Source organism: Bos mutus, chromosome 9 (assembly GCF_027580195.1).
Source record: "Bos mutus isolate GX-2022 chromosome 9, NWIPB_WYAK_1.1, whole genome shotgun sequence".
Lineage (NCBI taxonomy): Eukaryota > Metazoa > Chordata > Mammalia > Artiodactyla > Bovidae > Bos > Bos mutus.
Window position 1 is genome coordinate 15437306 of NC_091625.1, and position 20937 is coordinate 15458242.

At 36.1% G+C, this 20937-nt stretch overlaps 1 protein-coding gene across 8 annotated transcripts in view; it reads left to right on the forward strand.

Annotated features, from left to right (window-relative positions):
* Positions 1–5302, forward strand: part of SENP6 (SUMO specific peptidase 6) — a 131653-nt gene extending 126351 nt beyond the window's left edge. For all 8 annotated transcript variants that reach the window (XM_070376211.1, XM_070376212.1, XM_070376213.1 and 5 more), the window contains 4 exons: positions 166–254; positions 1449–1517; positions 1620–1770; positions 4901–5302. In XM_070376211.1, the coding sequence (XP_070232312.1) occupies positions 166–254; positions 1449–1517; positions 1620–1770; positions 4901–5110 (519 nt within the window). In that variant the 3' untranslated portion in view covers positions 5111–5302. The remainder of the gene's footprint in view (positions 1–165; positions 255–1448; positions 1518–1619; positions 1771–4900) is intronic.
* The last annotated feature ends 15635 nt before the right edge of the window (positions 5303–20937 follow it).

Consider the following 20937-nt stretch of genomic DNA (forward strand, 5'->3'; position numbering starts at 1 on the left):
AGTTCCTTCGGGATTGAGTGACATACAGCATTTTCTAAAGTCTAATCACCTAATTAGAGATATGTTTTTTACATATTTGCCACAAGGATTTTTACCCTCAGTAGTGCTGTTTTGTTAGTAGTTAGATTTTATAGTTTCAGTACTAACAGAGGCTGTCTTTTATAGGATGATAGCAGTGATGATGGACTCCTTGCTGATGACAGCTGCAGTTCAGAAATAGGACAGTGGCATTTAAAGCCTACTCTCTGTAAACAGTAAGCGCTCACTGTACATCTTGTAAACCACCTGGTGACTTTTATTCACATACTCTCTTAGAATAAAGTATTAACCATACTGTTTTAACTGAAACAAGTACTTAAGCAAAAATCGCAAAGGCTTTCAGAATCAGTGAGGAAAACCTGGGTCATGCCTACTAATGTCAGGATTGAGTTGGGGAGAATGGAAATCATTTCAGTTCTCCATTTGCCCACTTTCCGTCTCTGTGCAAGCGCATAGAAAGCCACTATTCCTTTTGGATATGTAGTGATTTGAAGCAGGAAAGGGCAAAGAATTTTCATTCAGATTCACGTCGGTAGCATGGGGACTGGAGTTTACACGTTCCATAGCCACTGTGTGAAGGCTGTAGAGTGACTCAGGGCAATCCTAAGAGGCGTGTTCCAGGGAACCTCACACTGAGAGTGAGTCTGTTTTGGTTCTCAGAAGTACATATTCTGAGATCTCTCCAGGGTCTCCAGACTTCAGGGATGAAGTACCTATTTCACTTAATCTCTTCTTGACTTTTTGTAGGAAATCTTGTCTGAAATTCTAGTAACAGCATTTGAAAAGCAAACATCAGTATAAAGGAAAACATAGAGACCTACAGCAGTTAAAAGATTTTCTCCAAATCCCATAAAATGTTAGCCAGGAAGAACCTAGGTCTTAAATCATTTCAGGACTTCCTGTACTACATTAAACTTGCTCACATACTTAGGTTTAAGAACAAAATTTTGAAAATTAAGTGTTTTTTTATAGTAAGTGTTCTAAAGTGGAATCTTGCCCCAAACAGTGGATTCTAAGCTAATTCTTCTATGTGAAGATTACCTGTTTTGGTATTTAAAATATCAGTAGATTTTTAAAATGGGATTATCTTTCTTCTACTTTTGTGTGGTCTCACTTTTGGTACTTTGGAACAGGAAATGTTCAAATTTTCAGAGTTGTTTTGATTTTGTACTAAATTTTGAAGTATTTTTAGGAACTAGCTATGGAATTTTGGTGAAATATATTCATAACTTAGGTATGGCTAAATTATTACTCTGTAATTCAGTATTTAATATAATCATGGGTAGTTAAGTGTTACTAGGGTGTTTTTGCCTAAAAGGTTTATACCCCCTCCATGTTATTGTTAATGTACATCTTTTTATGCCTTTTAAACATTAATAAAATATTAATATTTGGCCATTTTATTTCAGACCTTGTATCTTACTGATGGACTCACTCAGAGGCCCTTCTCGATCAAATGTTGTCAAAATTCTAAGAGAGTAAGTTCAAAACTCTACCTGTACTTTGTATTCTGGTGGGGATGAGGAAGTATGTATATTTATATGTATGTATGTGTTCTTACTATATACATGTCATTGCAGGTATTTAGAGGTGGAATGGGAAGTTAAAAAAGGAAGCAAAAGAAGTTTTTCCAAAGATGTTATGAAAGGCTCTAATCCAAAAGTACCACAGCAAAACAACTTTAGTGACTGTGGCGTATATGTATTGCAGTATGTAGAGAGCTTTTTTGAGGTGGGTTTCAGTTGGTTGGATCTGACTTAAATACTGAAATGGTGTTTTTGATCTTACGTTAGTGTTAAAGACACAATAATCAAATATTTTGGAGAGATTGAAAACTGCTGTTTCAAAAATTATTCCAGGGAGCAAAAACTCATAAATCAGAGAATATTTAAGACATAAAAAAGGCTGTACTCCATGTAATCCGAATCCACTCACTTCTATCACTGATCAGCTCTTCTCCACTGGCTCTTTTGGCCTTAAAGAAATCTCTGCCATGATTCAGGCTCTATCTTTTTACCTTCTTTTCTTCCCTTCACAGATGTATTTTTGGACACATACTCATTGTCTTCATTTCCACAAATCCTACTTGCTTCTCAAATCTGTGTAATCTGGCTTGACCCTCCCCCTTACACTGGGATTATTCCTGACCTCCCGGCACCATTGACACTGCCGAGCATTCCTTCCTTGTAACACACTCTTCGTTTGACTTTACCATGCATACCTGTCTTGGATATTCTTTACAGTTTATCTTGACTTCTTCCTCTTCTTCATCCGCCAGCCATTGTGCCATAAGCTCTGTGGATTCCATCACTCAGTGTCACACATGCTGAGTCCTTTAACCCCGGGAGCACTTTCGCAGCTCAGTTCAATAGCATCACTATTCCACAGTGCTGTACCAACCTCTGAGTTGGCCGCCTTTTTTTTTTTTTAATTTATTTATTTTAATTGGAGGCTAATTACAGTATTGTAGTGGTTTTGCCATACATTGACATGAATCCGCCACAGGTATACATGTGTTCCCCATCCTGAAACCCCCTCCCACCTCCCTCCCCATCCCATCCCTCTGGGTCATCCCAGTGCACCAGCCCTGAGCACCCTGTATCACGCATTGAACCTGGACTGGCGATTCGTTTCACATATGGTAATTTGCATGTTTCAGTGCCATTCTCTCAAATCATCCCACCCTTGCCTTTTCCCACAGAGTCCAAAAGACTGTTCTATACATCTGTGTCTCTTTTGCTGTCTCACATATAGGGTCATCGTTACCGTCTTTTTAAATTCCATATATATGCATTTAGTATACTGTTAAAATTTTTTTAATGTATTTATTTATTTGTAATTGGAGGATAATTGCTTTACACAAGCTCCTGTGTTGTACAGCAGCTTCCCACTAGCTACCTGTTTTATACACGGTAGTGTATATACGTCAGTGCCACTTGATCTGTTCCTCTCACCCTGTCCTTCCCCTGCTATGTCCACAAGTCCATTGTCTACAGCTGCGTTTCTAGTCTTCCCCTGCAGACAGCTTCATCAGATTCCATATACATGCGTTAAATATATGGTATTTGTTTTTCTTCTTCTGCCTTCCTTCACTCTGTATGATAAGCTCTAGGTTCATCCACCTCAGTTCAACTGACTAAAATGTATTCCTTTTTATGGCTAATATTCCATTGTGTATATGTACCACAACTTGTTTATCCATTCATCTCTCGATGGACATCTAGGCTGCTTCCATGTCCTGGCTGTTGTAAATAGTGCTTCAGTGAACATTGGGGTACATGTGTCCTTTTGAACTATGGTTTTCTCAGGGTATATGCCCAGTAGTGGGATTGCTGGGTCATGTGGTCATTTTACTCCTTATTTTTTTTAAGAAATCTCCGTACTGCTCTCCATAGTGCTTGTATCAGTTTACATTCCCACCAACAGTGCACGAGGGTTCCCTTTTTTCTACATCCTCTCCAGCATTTATTGTTTGTAGATTTTTTGATGATGGCCATTCTGACTCGTGTGAGGTGATATCTCATTTTAGTTTTAATTTGCATTTCCCGAATAATGAGTGATGTTGAGCATCTTTTCAAGTGTTTGTTGGCCATCTATATGTCTTCTTTGGAGAAATGTCCGTTTAGGTCTTCTGCCCATTTTTTAATTAGGTTGTTTGTTTTTATGATACTGAAATGCATGAGTTGCTTGTATATTGTGGAGGGTAAATCCTTTGTCAGTTTGCAGTTGTTTTCTCTCATTCTGAGGGCTGTCTTTTCATTTTGTTTATAATTTCCTTTGCTGTGCAAATGCTTTTAAGTTTAATTAAGTCCCATTTGTTTGTTTTTATTTCCATTACTCTGGGAGGTGGGTCAAAGATTTATGTTTGATTTGCTTTGATTTATGTCAAAGAGCACGGTGCCTATGTTTTGCTCTTAAGAGTTTTATAGTTTTTGCCCTTACATTTTGTTCTTTAATCCATTTTGAGTTTATTTTTGGGTATGATGTTAGAAAGTGTTGTAATTTCATTCTTTTACATGTAGCTTGCTGGGCCTGTTGCCGTGTTTTTTCCACAGTTGTCTTCCCAAAACTCAAATTTAATCATGTTACTTTTCTGCTTTAAATCTTATAATGGCTTCCTGTTGCTCTTGAGTTAAAAGACTGGAATCCTTCACATGACCTGCATGCTCTAACTCCTGTCCAAGCTTCTAGCCTTTATACCCTTCTCACTCCAGCATTCTGTGTACCATCTACCTGAATGTCATTTTAGGCTCTCATATTCTCTCTTGCCTCCAGACATTGATACCTATTTCCCTCCCTGGAATATTCTTCCCTGTTGCTTCCATCATTCTTTATTTGACTAATTCCTACTCATTCTTTAGACCTTAGCATAAATATCACATTTTGATACTGTGCTACACCCTTAGGTATGTATTCTCATAGGACTCTCTGCTTTTCCTGTCTTAATACCTGTCACATCCATTGTTTTAATTGTTGAGTTATCTGTCTAGACTGGGGTCAGCAATCCTTTTCATAAGGGGCCAGGTCATAAATATTTTAGGTTCTGTGGTCTGTGCTCTCCATTTTGCTGTTGTGTGTGAAAGAAAAAGCATCCGTAGACAGCATGTAGATGAGTTTCTGTGGTGATGTTCCAATTAGGCTTTGTTTACAAAAACAGGCAATAGGCAGGATTTGACCCACTGGCTGTAGTTTGCTCACCCTTGATCTGTAAGCAGAAATTTTCTTACATCTCTAGTGCCTAGCAAAATGCCTGGCATGTTACTGATTTTTTTTCATTTCTACTCTGGAATGCTTTTGTCATTGAAACTAAAATATTACTTATTATAATTTTCTGATGTGCATTTAATATTTTTATTTTCAGAATCCAATTCTCAATTTTGAATTACCTATGAATCTGGCAAACTGGTTTCCTCCCCCAAGAATGAGAACAAAAAGAGAAGAAATCCGAAACATAATTCTGAAGCTACAGGAAGATCAGAGCAAAGAGAAAAAGAAGCATAAGGACACTTACTCAACAGAAACGTCTTTAGGTGAAGGAGCAGAACAATATATCAATAGCATCTCAGATTGACCATTTCTGATGCTTCTGCGTATTGCCTTCAGAAACTGAGTGACTTTCAACTTTGGGTATAGACAGTAAAGAACTGAAATACTCACTACTCAGAGTGATTTGGAAATGTTAATGATTGTATAAATGTCATATAATTAATTTCCAATGGAGTATGTATTAAGTAAAAGTCTGTAAATATGTTAATGAGGCCAATTTTTCCAGCATTTATAATTATTTTTTTCACTTGTTAGGAAGCTTTTGTTATGTATTTTCTGTTAATAGTACTTAAAACTGCAACTTCTAAACACAAATAAATAAAAAAAATATTTATAGGAGGAAATGATTAATTTGATATTCTTTAGTGAAATTAAATTCTTCAGTGGGTGTGATATATTTCATGGGAATATTCGAGTATCTATGATGATCTTTTCACTTTTGCATTTGTTTTAAAATAAAACATAAAAATAAGATTAGATTGAAGGCATTTTGAACAAGAAGACATCTTCATATGCTTGTATAGCAGGAAAAAATAACAGGTTTTTTTAACCCAGATACTTCCTTGTGTTTGGAGAACTTGGCCCCAAAAGTGTAATAAATATTGATAATTTTACTCAATTATTTAAGAAGAAGCAAGTCAAAGAAAAATAACTTGGAATTATACTACTACATAATAACTATGTCATATGTTATTCTGAAGTACCTTTCTGAAGATATCAAAAACTCAGGTTAAAACTATTCTGGTAAGTACAGCTTGAATTTCAAGTATCCCATGTTACCTTCCTATATTAAAGTATCTACAATCTGTGTGATATAGTTAATTGATAAACATTTTTAACCTGTGAACACAGAAATTTAAATAGGAATTTACTATTTTTTGTAATGACTTTTGCTATTTTTTCACTGCTCATTTTGTTCTTGTTATTTTGATATACAAAGTACCAGACTTTTTGCACCTGAGTTTTTTAGTGAAAATTATTTTTACATGTAAAAGTACTATCTTTAATCAGTTGCATACTGCAGAAAATAATAGTCTATCTTGAATTGCCCTTTAAAAACACTAAAATGTGGTGGTGTTGACATGTTTACAGTTCATGTAGGAATCTTGCATATATCTGCTGAAACTATTATTTTCAAATGAAATGTTACACATTCTTTCAAATTAACTTTGAGACTTGAAATTATATATTTGAAAAGTCATTTTTTTGTTAAATAATTTAAAAAGCACATATAACAAACATAGTTGAGAATAAAAGAAAGACCATTTTTAATCAGTAGTTACTTTATTTTTAATCTAGCCGTTTCTGGCATTGCAACCCACATTTTAGGCTACTTTATTGAATTTAACAAAGACCATGGATATGTTTGGGGTGGATTTGGGGTGTTGTTAACAACAACAAAAAAAAAAAAAAAGAAAAAATCGGCTTTATACACACTCATTAAAGGAAAAATTAAAATGTTAAGTTTCAGGAACATCACCATTAGTGGTATTGATTATGGACTTGTTACTTAGAACTATCTTAACATTTTTATTTGTGATTATATTATTACTTTTTAAGGAATACCCTAGAGCTCTTAGCTCAGATATGAAAAGACAAGTTTATTATTTACTGAATATGGACCAAGAAAGAAATTAAAAAAAAAAAAAACCTGATGGCAGTACGCAAAACTGCCATATTTTTTTCCACTGTACTGTGTTAGAATTTAAGGTACTGAAAGAACTATTCTAAAATGCTTGTTTGTGTTTCAGTTTCTAATGGTTACATTTTGCACTCTTAATTTTTAAAAAGATAAAAAAATAACCTGTCCCTTGGGCCAGTTCAGTCCATCATGTTTTGACATGAGAAATACAGATATGTCTGTCAACTTTCTAGAGGCAGAGTATCCAGCTGTTTGATCATATTTCTCCCACCCTGTATAAAATTCTATATTTAAAAGTTATGCTAATGACTTTGCTTTGGAGATAAAAATCTTTGGAGACTGCCAGGTTGAGCTCCAAAATTAGAGTTGAGAATCTTTGGTGTGTATGCACATTTACTTGCTAATTGTGTACTCTGGTACTTCTACATGTAGTTTATAGTGGGTATCAACCTTTTAAAATGTATTATTAGTACTCAGAAGTTGTGAAACAGAATTTTAAAGCTTAGAGGTTTGTTACTAGATGCTGAAACTGCATGACAGTATCTGGTGTCTTAACTAATTAGATAGATTTGTTGTATTTGTTTTCTTGTTGGATAGAATAACACTTAATCATTTTTAGAAGGGTTTTAGATTACTTGCCATAAAATTTGTATGTGTCTTAGCTCTTGGTAGTTTACGAGCAAAGTTGGCATTCAATTAGTCCTTTTCCTTTGATGTTGCTAAGACAGCTGAAAACTTAATAGTATTATTTCAGGTTTATATAAACCTAAATCAGTTAAGCATAGTAACCTGTGCTTAAATTATTAGTTAATTAAATGTAGGAGATTTTATTTGAAGGGATGAAATTATATCTTGTTTAAGTCACCAAAATGAATTTCATATTTTTTCTCTTTAAAAAACTATGATCTCTGAGAACTGTAAGATAAAAAAAATAATGTTTTAATTTCCCAGAAGTTAAAAATTATAATTAAAGTCTCAGAAAATTGACTGAAGAGGAATAATAAAGAATATATTTTAATATATATGATCAAGAGTTGGTGGCATAAAGCTTACTGGGATGTAGTAATAGAAAGGGTAATTTAGTTAGACAAAAGCCATCAGAGATGAGGCTGTGTGGTACTGTGTGTCTAGAAGAGATGCAGACAGCAAAGTGGCTCTGACAACAAAGCGGAAGGTGAACTGGGGAAGGAGACCACAGACTGTCTAGCCAGGGGACCATCAATGGAGAGCTGACCACTGAATGCAGAGAGGTAGACCAGAGGAGGAAACGTAACCTACTAAACAATGTTCTAAAATACTCCAGTAAGGCTTTCTGGTACGTTTGTCATTTCACTACTCCCAAGAAGAAGTAAAACAGTTACGAAAACTGTTCTTCAAAACTTAAATTTAACCACAGAGGAAGTATTGGTTGATCAAGTGGAAGAAATGTATACCTTGGGGGAAATAGCCTCCCATCTTAATTCTGAAAAGCCAGATGAAGAAATAATGGTAGAATGCCCTGAACTATTAAGGAAATCAGAGAGCAGTGTACTTAGAGGAAAGCTTAGAGGTCTTCACTGTTTTTATCACAAGTCATGCCATACTTACTGTAGATTATAGCAAGGAACATATTATCCAAAAAAGGGTTTTTAGGAACGTGCATCAGAATTATCTGGGGAGCTTTTCAGAATTCTCATATCTAGGGTCTTTACCCCAGTGGTGCCATGTTCTTTCAGACAGTTCCTCAAGTAATTCTAGTAGGCACCTCCACTGATGTAAAAAGGATTGATATATGTCCCTGGTATCTTTCAAGTTGCTGGTCCCAAAGGTAAAGGCTTGTCTGCATTTTCTTCTCTAAAATGCTTTAAGATACCATTTTACACCTACCTCCCAAATTCTCATTAAGAACTTGATAGGTAAAGTTAATAAATTCCTGTTACTAAACTTTGCAGAATTATAAAGAAATTAAGGTACTCAAAGGTTAGAGCCCAGCAGATACCTTGTTTTTCAAAAGGCACAAAGTAAATTCTGCAAACTAACATCAACTCTTGATAAGATTCTAAAGTGGATTTATTAAATGGATGATTTGCGAACTCTTAATGGTCCACCAGGAGTTAACAGGGCACTATAACCAGGGTTGTTTAGTATTTTAACTAGGATTCTGAACTTGTCAATCCGTAGAATGCAGCCAGACTAACAATTCTCAAAGTGTTTTTGCTGACTCTAGTTTTGAGAGATATAAGTTCTGTGGTTGAATAAGTTTAGAAAAATTTTAAAACAAATTAGGCAGGTTTCTTGGAGCCAATATTCAGAATGATTAAACAAGGGATATACAGAACACAGTATACTAAATTCAGAATTTGACCATATCCTCTTTCTCTTCTCCCACACTGGTTCTCTAAACTTGCTTATAAATACTAGCCATCAGAAGACAGAATTAACTATTTGGGGTGTTTGTGAACTGAACTTTATGAGAAGATGTTTTTGAGACTTATCTGAGGCTGGTTATTTTTTTACATTTTATTTTATTAATACTTGGGTATACGATTTGGAAACTTGAAAATAAATGACTAGTGTCTTGGGGAAATGAAGTTTCATGTGAATCATTCTTTTATAATTAAAAAATTACAGACCTAACTCTCTCTATATAAAGTGGGTTCTTCTAGAGAAAACAGATTTGATGATACCAATTTTTATAAGTCATCAAACTTCCTAAACTCATTCATACACAAGTAGAGATTGTGTAAAAAGATGAACGTGAGCTGAAAGGTTATCTGGAGGCTCTTCCTTCTGTTTACATCTGAATCACTTAACTGCAAGCTTACGCCTCCCCTAATTTCCACTCCATCAGCCTCTAGTTTAGAATTAAATTGAAACCCACAAACTCCATAGCTAGAACATTTTTTTTCCTTCTGAAGAAATCTGCAAAGAAGTACTCTATTGATTTAATATACTTTCCATATGTTTAATCCCTGAAATAACCGAAAATTAGTTGTTTAAAGCTTGTTATAAAACTTAACTACATTTATCATAATTAACTTTATACATGTTGACAGCAGAGGATTCGATCCAAAACAAATTAGATGAAAGTGTTAGTCACCCAGTCGTGTCTGAGTCTTTGCCACCCCATGGACTGTAGCCTGCCAGGCTCCTCTATCCATGGAGTTCTCCAAGCAAGAATACTGGAGTGGGTTGCCATTTCTTTCTCCAGGTGGTCTTCCCAACCAGGTATCAAACCTGGGTCTCCTGCTTTGCAGGCAGATTTTTTACTGTCTGAGCCATCAGGGAAGCCCAGAGATGAAACTGATCCTTAAATACAGAAGAAATGCTCTGAGTACCTACTTTTGTACTAGGTATTCAGGGTTTAAAACAGGGAGCCAAACAGATACCATCTTCTCCGCTCATGGAGCTTCCTTATAGTATAATGGAAACACATCTGTTAATCAGCCTCATGAATAAATAATTTTAAATAAGTGCCATGCAGGAAAAGCATACATTGTATGAAGGCTAATCTGGGGAGGTTGGGGACATCGTCCTTGAAGTTGTGACATTTGAACTACTGGTGGACATGAAGTACGGGAGGGCAGAAAAATTGTGCTTGCAGACCGCAAAGTCCGTGAGGCAGGGAGATGTGTAAGCTGTCCTAAATGATGACGGCCTCGTTCAGGTGTGCACGATATGCCAAACGTTGTTCCGAACTTTAAATGTGTGAATTCATTTATTTACAATGACTATGAGCTATGTGCTATTACTACTCCCACTTTACAGAAGTACCAGCAGGCCCAAAGACATAGTTTCTCCAGCAAAGCTAGGCACCATCTTGCCCTAGAAGCTAGGTCAACTTGGCTAGATAAAAGAAGATGAAAATTAATGCAATGTCCTTATTTTTAAAAGATACCTTATTTCTAAGATGGACTTTTTTTTTTTCTCTCATTTTAACCTCTGAATTAAGGCTACATCTTACTGAACAAGGAATGAGTTTGCATTGTGTTGGAATCACCTGCAAAGCTCGATAAAACACATATTACTGGGCCTCATCCTCAATTTCTGATTCAGGATTGTCTTCAGTTGAGCCTGCACATTCTCATTTCTAACAACCCATGGAAGACCACACTTCAAGAACCACTGAGGTGTTTCTTATTTAGCATTTGCAGCCATATATGTGAAAACCTCTTGAAGCAGGTAAGACCAAGAGAGCACCAAGCATCGAAGCACCCTAGATTCAGAAAAATACTATGTGAAATTATTTGATGATATCTACTCAATAATACTTTATGTGTAATTACAGTTAAATGTGAATATCTCCAAGGCATGTGATCACACCACACAGCTTAGCTTTTTTTAAAAATGGTTAAGTCTAGATTTATCTTTCCTTTATAGCCTCATTTAACAACTTTGTATTTTTCATATATTCTCCATACTCATATAATCTCTATAGAATATGTATAAAGATGTATTAAATGTGTTTTTTATAAAAACTGGGATAACAATATAAACTTTTAAAGCATCTTTCTTCTGTCTGTCAGCAATAACTTGTGAAAATCAAGCCACCTAGTATAATCAAGGTCAAAGTGAATTATAGAAAGAAAATGAAAGTGTTGGTCACTCAATTCTGTCCAACTCTTTGCAACCCTGTGAACTGTAGCCCGCCAGGCTCTTCTGTCATGGAGTTCTCCAGGGAAAAATACTGGAGTGGGTTGCTATTTCCTTCTCTAGGGGGTCTTCCAAACCCAGGGATCAAACCTGGGTCTCCTGTATTGAAGGCAGATTCTTTACCATCTGACCCACCAGTGGTGGACTGTAATTTAGCCATTGTCTTAGCTCTAGCAGTCCGGATAGGCTTGATTATGCTGTAGTAACAATTCCAAAATCTCAGTGGCTTACTCTTTCCAAAAGCTTTCTCCCTTTGGTCAGGCTACATGTCCAAAAGAGGAAGGCAAGGGAGTTCTGTCCCAGTTACTTGGCTACCCAGACTGAGGAAGCTCTAGGCTGATACAAGCTTTCACAGCCACAACAGAGTAGGAAGGAAGCCTAATGATGAGCAGCACATGAACCCAAAGCTTCTACCCAGAGGGGTCTTCCACTCACACTGCCCTGGCCCAAACGTGCTAGGCGACGCTCCTAATTTCACCATGAACAAAGAAGTTCACTCTTACCATAATTCTAAAATGGAATATTTTTAGCTGCTTCCATGACCACCACACTACTGATGGGCTTTCCCTTTATTTCCATGAGCATGTAATATATTTCCCTGTTTGTTTGTTTGTTAGTACACTGATAGTTTTTGCTCTTTGGAGTAGATTCCTAGGGATTGCAGGATCAAAGATCCCAGATAGTTTTAAATTTTATAAATATTTTCTACTTATTTCCTAAAAGAATGTAAGAATCTACGTTTCCTCCAGAAGTTTATTAAAACACATTTTTCTCTGCATCCCCAGCAGCAGTAAGTATTCTAGCTGTTTTATTTTGCAAGTCTTGTGAACATAAAGCCGTTTTCAGTATTATTTTGATTTGCGTTTCCCTGAGCTCCAGTTTAAATTTGAGTACTTTTTTTCATGACAGCTGTGCTTTTCATTTGTTTACTTTTCCATTGTATTAGTAGGTTTTTTTCTATTAACATTTAAGCTTTCTGCGTATTACACTGTCATCTGTTTTATAAGTGTATCTTTCATAATTATTATTTGTAAGCCTTGTTTATATATTTTTCATACCAGTTTGTTTGTTGACTGAGCCCTGTGGCATGTGGTATCTTGGTTCCCCAAATGGGGATTGAACATGCACCTCCTGCATTGGAAGCATGGAGTCTCAACCACTGGACTGCCAGGGAGGTACTTCATACCAACATTTTAATGTATTTTCTGAGTTTAAAATCTTAGTTAGGAAGCTCCTTCTTGAATCCTGACAGTACACATGGTCACACATATCTTTCAAGATTTTTAGAAAATTTAAGTAATAAAACTGGGGAACTGATTTCTGTATATGGCAAAAAGATATGGATGTTGTATTATTAAATTTATATTCTTCAAATAGCCATTTGTGCCAGCATTATTTATAAAAACTTTTTAGCATTAAAATGAATGTCTATCTTTGTCATAGAATTACTATAACATTAATATTTATTTCTGAAATTTCAATTTTTTTAAGTGGTCTCATTACTCTATTTATGGGGCTTCCCAGGTGGCTCAGTGGTAAAGAATTCACTTGTCGGTGCAGGAGATGTGGGTTCAATCCCTGGGCTGGGAAGATCCCCTGGGGGAGGAAATGGCAACCCACTCCAGTATTCTTGTTTGGATAATCTCATGGACAGAGGAGCCTGGTGGGCTACAGTCCATGGAGTTGCAAAGAGCTGGATGAAATTGAGCCCATGTGTGCACATGTGTGCACACACGCACACACACACACACACAATTACTTCATTTATACCTAATAACTATAAGACCTAATATATCTAATAACTATAGTAACTATCTGGGGCTTCCCAAGTGGTGCTAGTGTAAAGAATCTGCCTGCCAATGAAGGAGATGCAAGAGACTCGGGTTTGGTCCCTGGAAAATCCCATAGACAAAGGAGCCTGGTGGGCTACATTCCATAGGGTTGTAAAAAATCAAACATGACTAAACACACATACACACACACAACTATAAAGCACAGTCAGTGACAGCTGTACCCAAAGGAAGTTTATAGACTTAATCTCTTCCATTATTACACAGAAAAATGAAAAATAAAGGTATTTAGAACACGTTAGAAAATAGGAACAGAACAATAAAATAACATTTTCTCAAAAAACTATGGAAGAGGAAATTAAGGAAAATGAAAATTAATGAGCTAGAACTAACTCTATCACACTACCATTCCCTGGCACAGTTCAGTTCAGTTCAGTCGCTCAGTCATGTCTAACTCTTTGTGACCCCTTGGACTCCAGCACACTAGGCCTCCCTATCCATCACCAACTCCTGGATCTTACTCAAATTCATGTCCATTGAGTCGGTCATGCTATCCAACCATCTCATCCTCTGTCATCCCCTTCTCCTCCTGCCTTCAATCTTTCCCAGCAAGAGGGTCTTTTCCAATGAGTCAGTTCTTTGCAGCAGGTGGCCAAAGTATTGGAGTTTCAGCTTCAGCATCAGTCCTTCCAATGAACACTCAGGACTGATTTCCTTTAGGATGGACTGGTTGGATCTCCTTGCAGTCCAAGGGACTCTCAAGAGTCTTCTCCAACACCACAGTTCAAAAGCATCAATTCTTTGGCACTCAGCTTTCTTCACAGTCCAACTCTCACATCCATACATGACCACAGGAAAAACCATAGCCTTGACTAGGCAGACCTTTGTTGGCAAAGTAATGTCTCTGCTTTTGAATATGCTATCTAGGTTGGACATAACTTTCCTTCCAAGGAGTAAGCGTCTTTTAATTTCATGGCTGCAGTCACCATCTGCAGTGATGTTGGAGCCCCAGAAAATAAAGTCTGACACTGTTTCCACTGTTTCCCCGTCTATTTGCCATGAAGTGATGGGACCAGATGCCATGATCTTCGTCTTCTGAATGTTGAGCTTTAAGCCAACTTTTTCACTCTCCACTTTTACTTTCATCAAGAGCTTTTTAGTTCCTCTTCACTTTCTGCCATAAGCGTGGTGTCATCTGCATATCTGAAGTTATTGATAGTTCTCCTGGCAATCTTGATTCCAGCTTGTGCTTCATCTAGTCCCGCATTTCTCATGATGTACTCTGCATGTAAGTTAAATAAGCAGGGTGACAGTATACGGCCTTGACATACTCCTTTTCCGATTTGGAACCAGTCTGTTGTTTCAAGCACAAAACCTCCCCAAATCTGGATTTTGGGAAAAGATAATAATTTATCTTTTCTTATCTCAGATAAACTCTGAGCCTGATCAAGGTAAAATGAAAAAAAAAAAAAAGGAAAAGGAGAGATATCACAGATACAGTAAGGCTTTAAAAAGGGATTTTAATGTGTCATTCTATGACCGACCACAAATTTGAAATCTTGAAGGAAACAGGCAGAAATCTTGGAGAGTTAGAATATACTAGAATGGATTCATGAAGTAGACAACTTGATTATATTATGTACAGTTAGAAGATACTGGCAAGGTATTACAGAGCCACTGTTACATTGCACAAATACCTTATCAATTCTTGGATTTGAATTTTTAAACAGTTAAATCTGAGGTTATTTAAACAATATAGGCCATAAAAATTGGTGAAAAGCTCCCAACTCATTTATAAGGCCAGCATACCTTTAATTAAAAAGTTCCAGTGAAGACTGTATTACAAAGCAACACTAAGGAAGTGCAATTTGTGCTTCAAGATTGACAAAATTTAAATAAAATATTGATCATTAGAATCCAGTAATAACAAACAAGTGATATCCTATGACCAAGTTCAAGGATGTTCAATATCAGAAAATATATCAACTTAATTGTTATGCCAAAATTTAAAGGGAGAAATTTATGGGACTGTATAAAAATTCAGCCATTCATAACACAACACAGTATTTAAATGAGAATTGAGAAATCTGTTAAAATACAAATTCCTAATAATAATATATTAAATGATGAAACACAAAAAACTAAAATTTATACTGAGAACTAGATGGCTCTCATACTCTTAAACATTGTTTTTGCACTCAAAACAGATGTAAAAAGACAAGAATATGGGATATCTGGTATAAACTCAGTATAAAGAATGTTTTTTGACTTATTTAAGAAAAGAACTGGTCCATTGCCTGGATAAATGCACAATAAGAATCTAGAAAAGAAATGTGGGAAGAAAATATTCCAGTAATGACCAAGAGATATAAAATACTTAGGAGTAAATTAAACAAGAAAAAGCATATGACCTGAATGAGAAAACTACACAGTTTCATCGATGGCCTCAGAATAAGAGCTAAAGGAATGGAAAACATAATCGTGTTCTCAGACGGGAAGGTATTACACTGTGAAAATGTCAATTCTCTCAAAATTGAACTATTATTCAATTTTATATAATACTGGTAGTGTTGTTCTGGATAGATTTAAAATCTCAAAGCTTATATAAAAGTAAAAAAAAAAAAATCCCTGAGAGAATCCTAGAAAAAAGGTATCAGAATGTATGACAAGTCACTATGAAAAATCAATATTGAATTTGGGAAGGAAGATAGAATAAAAATGAGGTGTGTTCAGAGAAACAGACTGAAGCAGAGGAAGACAGGAGAGATCACATGATAAAGAGATTGTCATAGTGAGTGAAGTAAGTCAGATACAGAAAGACAAACATGATACGATATTGCTTACATGTGGCATCTTCTTGACATGAAAGCCATGACGAACCTAGACAGTGTTTGAAAAGCACTCTGCCAACAAAGGCGCATATAGTCAAGGTGTGGTCTTCCCAGTGGTCACGTATGATTGTGAGAGTTGGACCACAAAGAAGGCAGAGCATCAAAGAATCGATGCCTTCGAACTATGGTGCTGGGGAAGACTCCTGAGAGTCCCTTGGACAGCAAGGGGATCAAACCAGTCAATCTTAAGGGATCAACCCTGAATACTCATTGGAAAGACTGATGCTGAAGCTGAAACTCCAGTATTTTGGTCATCTGATGCAAACAGCTGACTCATTGGAAAAGTCCCCGGATGCTGGGAAAGATTGAGGGCAGAAGGATATCAGGACGTCAGAGGATGAGATGGCTGGATGGCATCACCGATGCAATGGACCTGAACTTGGGCAAACTTCAGGAAATGGTGAGGGACAGGGAAGCCTGGTGTGCTACAGTCCATGGGGTCGCAAAGAGTTGGACACGACTGGGTAACTTAACAACACATGTGGAATCTAAAAAAAGGGTACAAATGAATTTACCTGGAGAAGGCAATGGCAACCCACTCCAGCACTCTTGCCTGGAAAATCCCATGGTTGGAGGAGCCTGGTAGGCTGCAGTCCATGGGGTCGCTAAGAGTCGGACACAACTGAGCCATTTCACTTTCACTTTTCACTTTCATGCATTGGAGAAGGAAATGGCAACCAGCTCCAGTGTTCTTGCCTGGAGAATCCCAGGGATGGGGTAGCCTGGTGGGCTGCCATCTATGGGGTCTCACAGAGTCAGACTGAAGTGACTTAGCAGCATGAATTTACCTACAAAATGGAAATAGAGTCACAGAGGTAGGAGACAAACTTATGGTTACCAGGGGGTGAGGGGAGGGGGAGGATAAATTGGGAGATTGGATTGACATATATATCCTACTATATATACAAAATAGATAACTAATAAGGACCTACTGTGTAGTACCAGGAACTCCACTCAGTATAGTAATAGCCTATATGTGAAACGAATCTAAGAGTGGATATATGCATACCTGATTTACTTTACTGTACACTCGAATCTAGCACATCATCTTAAATCAACTATTCTCCAATAAAATTTTTAAAAGTAAATATGTGTGGGTTTTTAATCATCACACTGTGCACATTAAACTTATACAATGTGAAAAAGAAGAGAGCGAGACACCAGCAACACACAAAGGGTGAAAAGAACAACATAGCAAATATCCAAGTGACCAGTCATCCAATTGTTCATTGTTGCTACTTCTCTACCTGCTGTTCATTTAGGCTGGAGGCTTTAGAATAAACTGCTGCTGTCATCAGCCGTGTCTGAAGTACTAATTAACATTTTATAATAACAGTCCTTCAGTTGTTTTTATCCTTAACTCAATAGAGACCTGGCTATAAATAGGATAACCACAATAACTCTGGGGAGAAATTATTCTCTAGACACAGCACTCATCACGATTTCTTCAAGTTGCCAAGTAACCTACCAAAGCCCCAGGCAAGACTAGATTCATGGACTAGAGATTATATTCCTTCTGGAAGAGTCAGTGGATGTCAGATGTTTCTTTGCAGGCTTTTTGACAGTGACATCACAGACAAATGTTTTAGATTCTGACCCTGTATAAAGTCCAGTTCTCTATACATTGCCCCCCTGCCCCTGCCCCCTCCCCTCACACCTTGCCTGCGACGTGAATTTGTCACACAAACACACAAACAGAACTGGAAAGTTTCAGGAGGAAACAATTTATATACTCTACGGAGATGCATTATGATAATTTCTGTTTTATTCTTTTTTAAAATGCTCCTTGAAAGCCACTACCTTGATATCATCATCCACAGTTTGAATAACACCAATGTTTTAACTTTATGCACTTCAAAAGATTTAAATACAAAAGAGTAAACTTTTATCTAGTGACAACTTGGATACATTGATATATTCATGTTGCATAAATTATGAAAATTATTTTTGAATTCTCAAACTTTTGTTTAAAAATGTATCACTTATTCGAAGATGACGTTGAACTTTGGAATGTGTGGGGTATATGCTGAGGCAGGATGTTTTCTGATTATTTTCATTATAATTGCTATTGGCAAGATTATATTGCATGACCAATATATTTCTCTACAGACTTTTATTTAAATTTTAGAATGGGCAAAGTATACAAGGAATCTAATAAAATATGAATGACAAACATGAAAAGACTTTCAACCTTATTAGTAATCAGAGAATAATTTGTTGTAGGAGTTTATACTGAAACAGTCACTTGGGTAAACAATTTTGTATTGTCTAGAAAACCTGAATATTTATAATCTAGGAAGCCACAGTTCTGCTCTCAGATTAATACTCTGGAAATATTTTTGTGTAAAAATGGACTTGGAAACATGTAAAGAATAATACTTATAATAATACTATTCACAATAGCATAGACAAGGAAAAGCCCAAATGTTCATTGGCAGTCGAATGGATAAACTGTGGTTTACGCATATAACGTTAATTCACACAACAGTGAAAATGAATTCCATCCACATGTAACAACATGGATGTTAGATAAAAAACGGTACTGTGAGCTGAAAACATGTATCAGGAGAATTTACAGTGCAAGATACCATTTCTTTCATGTTAAAAAACATTCAAGCTAAAATTACATTGCATAGGAATTCATATATAAGAAAACATAGAAAAGTCAGAAAATTATTAAACTAGAAATCCAGGTTAGGAGATGCCTCTTCGGGGGAAAGTTGAAGTTGTGAGTGCAGTGGGACCCACGATGTACAGACATTTGTTTTAAAATATCCAAAAGCAAAATTAAAAATTTTGTTTGTACCCAGAAATTACCTTAGACATTTTTTAGAATTTTCTTGAGTTAATTAACTTAGCCAGCCTATCTTCACATTATTAATAAATGTGCAAATATAATATTTATTTCATCTTAGGGATATATTTCTTTGAAAAGACCTAAGTTTTCTCACAGCAATTTTTTTAACAAAAGACTTCAAGAATCATGCCATTTATTTCAATCTGACTCTTCTAAGAGAAAGTAACTAAAACTTCAGAAAGCTAAAAAAAATGCTGAAAATGTCTCGGATTATTTTTTCTTTTTAAAAGATACAAGCTTCTATTTTTAAGTATTACAAACATAACAGAAAAAGTACAAGACTGTAAATGAATGAATGTATAACTCAAAGAATGGGCACCAATGAACCCACCTGAACCACTGCCGCCCACTCAGGTAAAAACAGAACATTACCAGCATCTCGGAAGCCTTCCACATGCCTCTTCTTAAGCTACCAACCCTTCTTAATGTATCAGTTTGAATTACTAATAAATGCAATAGATTATTTGATTACTGTTCAGCAAACATTCACCACCTGTGCATCCACGTTAGGACCACTCTTCTTGCCCTGCGGATGCTAGACTTGGTCATCTAAACTTTTTCACCTAATGGAATGGTGGCAGAAGTACCAGGGTGCCAGTTCTGAGCCGAGGCTTTAGGAATCACAGCAGGTTTCTGACCTCCTGTAGAATGTACCCCCAGGTAGCCACTGGCCCTTCATTTTGACCCCTAGAATGAGACACGTAGAGCAGACCTGAATTTACTAGCAGCCTGAATTAGAGTTGTCCCCGGCAACCTACATACGTGACAGAAAGAAAAATGAATGCTTTTTGCTATATGCCACTGAGATTTTGTTGGTTATAGCAACGGCTGACTGATATAACAACCATTTGGTATACTCGATAAAGCATAAGTGAATGAACTCTGGTTATTACTCTGTGAATCCATTTAAGGCTTTGTTCACTTCAAACTCATGTTTATTATTAACTGAAGGATAATATTTAACTCTGACGTATATTTAATTAGATACTTCCTGGTCAGAGATTACTTGATACTTCCTTGGTCTATTTCAAGATACTACTATTTTTAAGGCAAGGAAATCAGTCAATGCCAATATTTTCATTTGTTTAAAAAACACTGCTTTCAGAATAATACTGTGTATCACTGATTTGTCTACATAGTACTCCCCACACCGAGTCTTTTTTTTTTAATATTATATACATAGTAATTTTTTGCATTATGCAATATCAACTTTGAATGTTATTTACCTTGAGAAAAGGTACAATTTATTTTCATTTTTATATTTCCTGTAAGATAGCAGCATCATAATGTTTAACTCATATGAAACTGAAGAATTGGTAAAAATAAAAATAAGTATAGTGACAGCTCAATAAATACTGAATTATATGTGAAATGGTAGTTTATATTTCAATGATTATAACCCTGCCTTTCTATAACACAGTTCTAAAATGTTTTAAAAATATTCATTTCTGAAGGACTGTTAAGATTATGGACACATGGCAAATCTCAAGTGTATTCAGCTCAGGTCCATCGCACAAAAGTTTCCTCAATGCATGCCTTTTATGAACCCATTGGACCAGTAGGATCTCGGTGAGCTCACAGACTTGTAAATAAAACATCCTTTATTATTAGGAAGTGTGCTAATGTGGAGACCTGCACAGGGTATGTCAGTGGCCATTAAATGCAGCCAGAGAGTTGAAACTTGTTTATGATATTAACTTCTAAATAAAGATCAGTAAGGCACTGAAAAGGACTAACTTGCAATCAAACTGGGATTAATTTGTAAAGATACAATCTTGAAGATTTTAAACACCGCTAATGTTTTGGTGTGTTTTCTGGGACTATTTAAGCAGGATGTGCAGAACCGACCTTTCCAAATTGTGTCACTGAATATTTTAAGCTGATTATTTATTTAAAGCAAATACGTATGCATAGTTTCCTTTATTTAATTCAAGCTTGTTTTGATAGCTTCTTAAGGCTTCCTTCAATTGGACATTTTGGTTTTTTCATTAAATAATATCCATAAATTCAACTGTAATCATTCATTCATAATAAGCAACA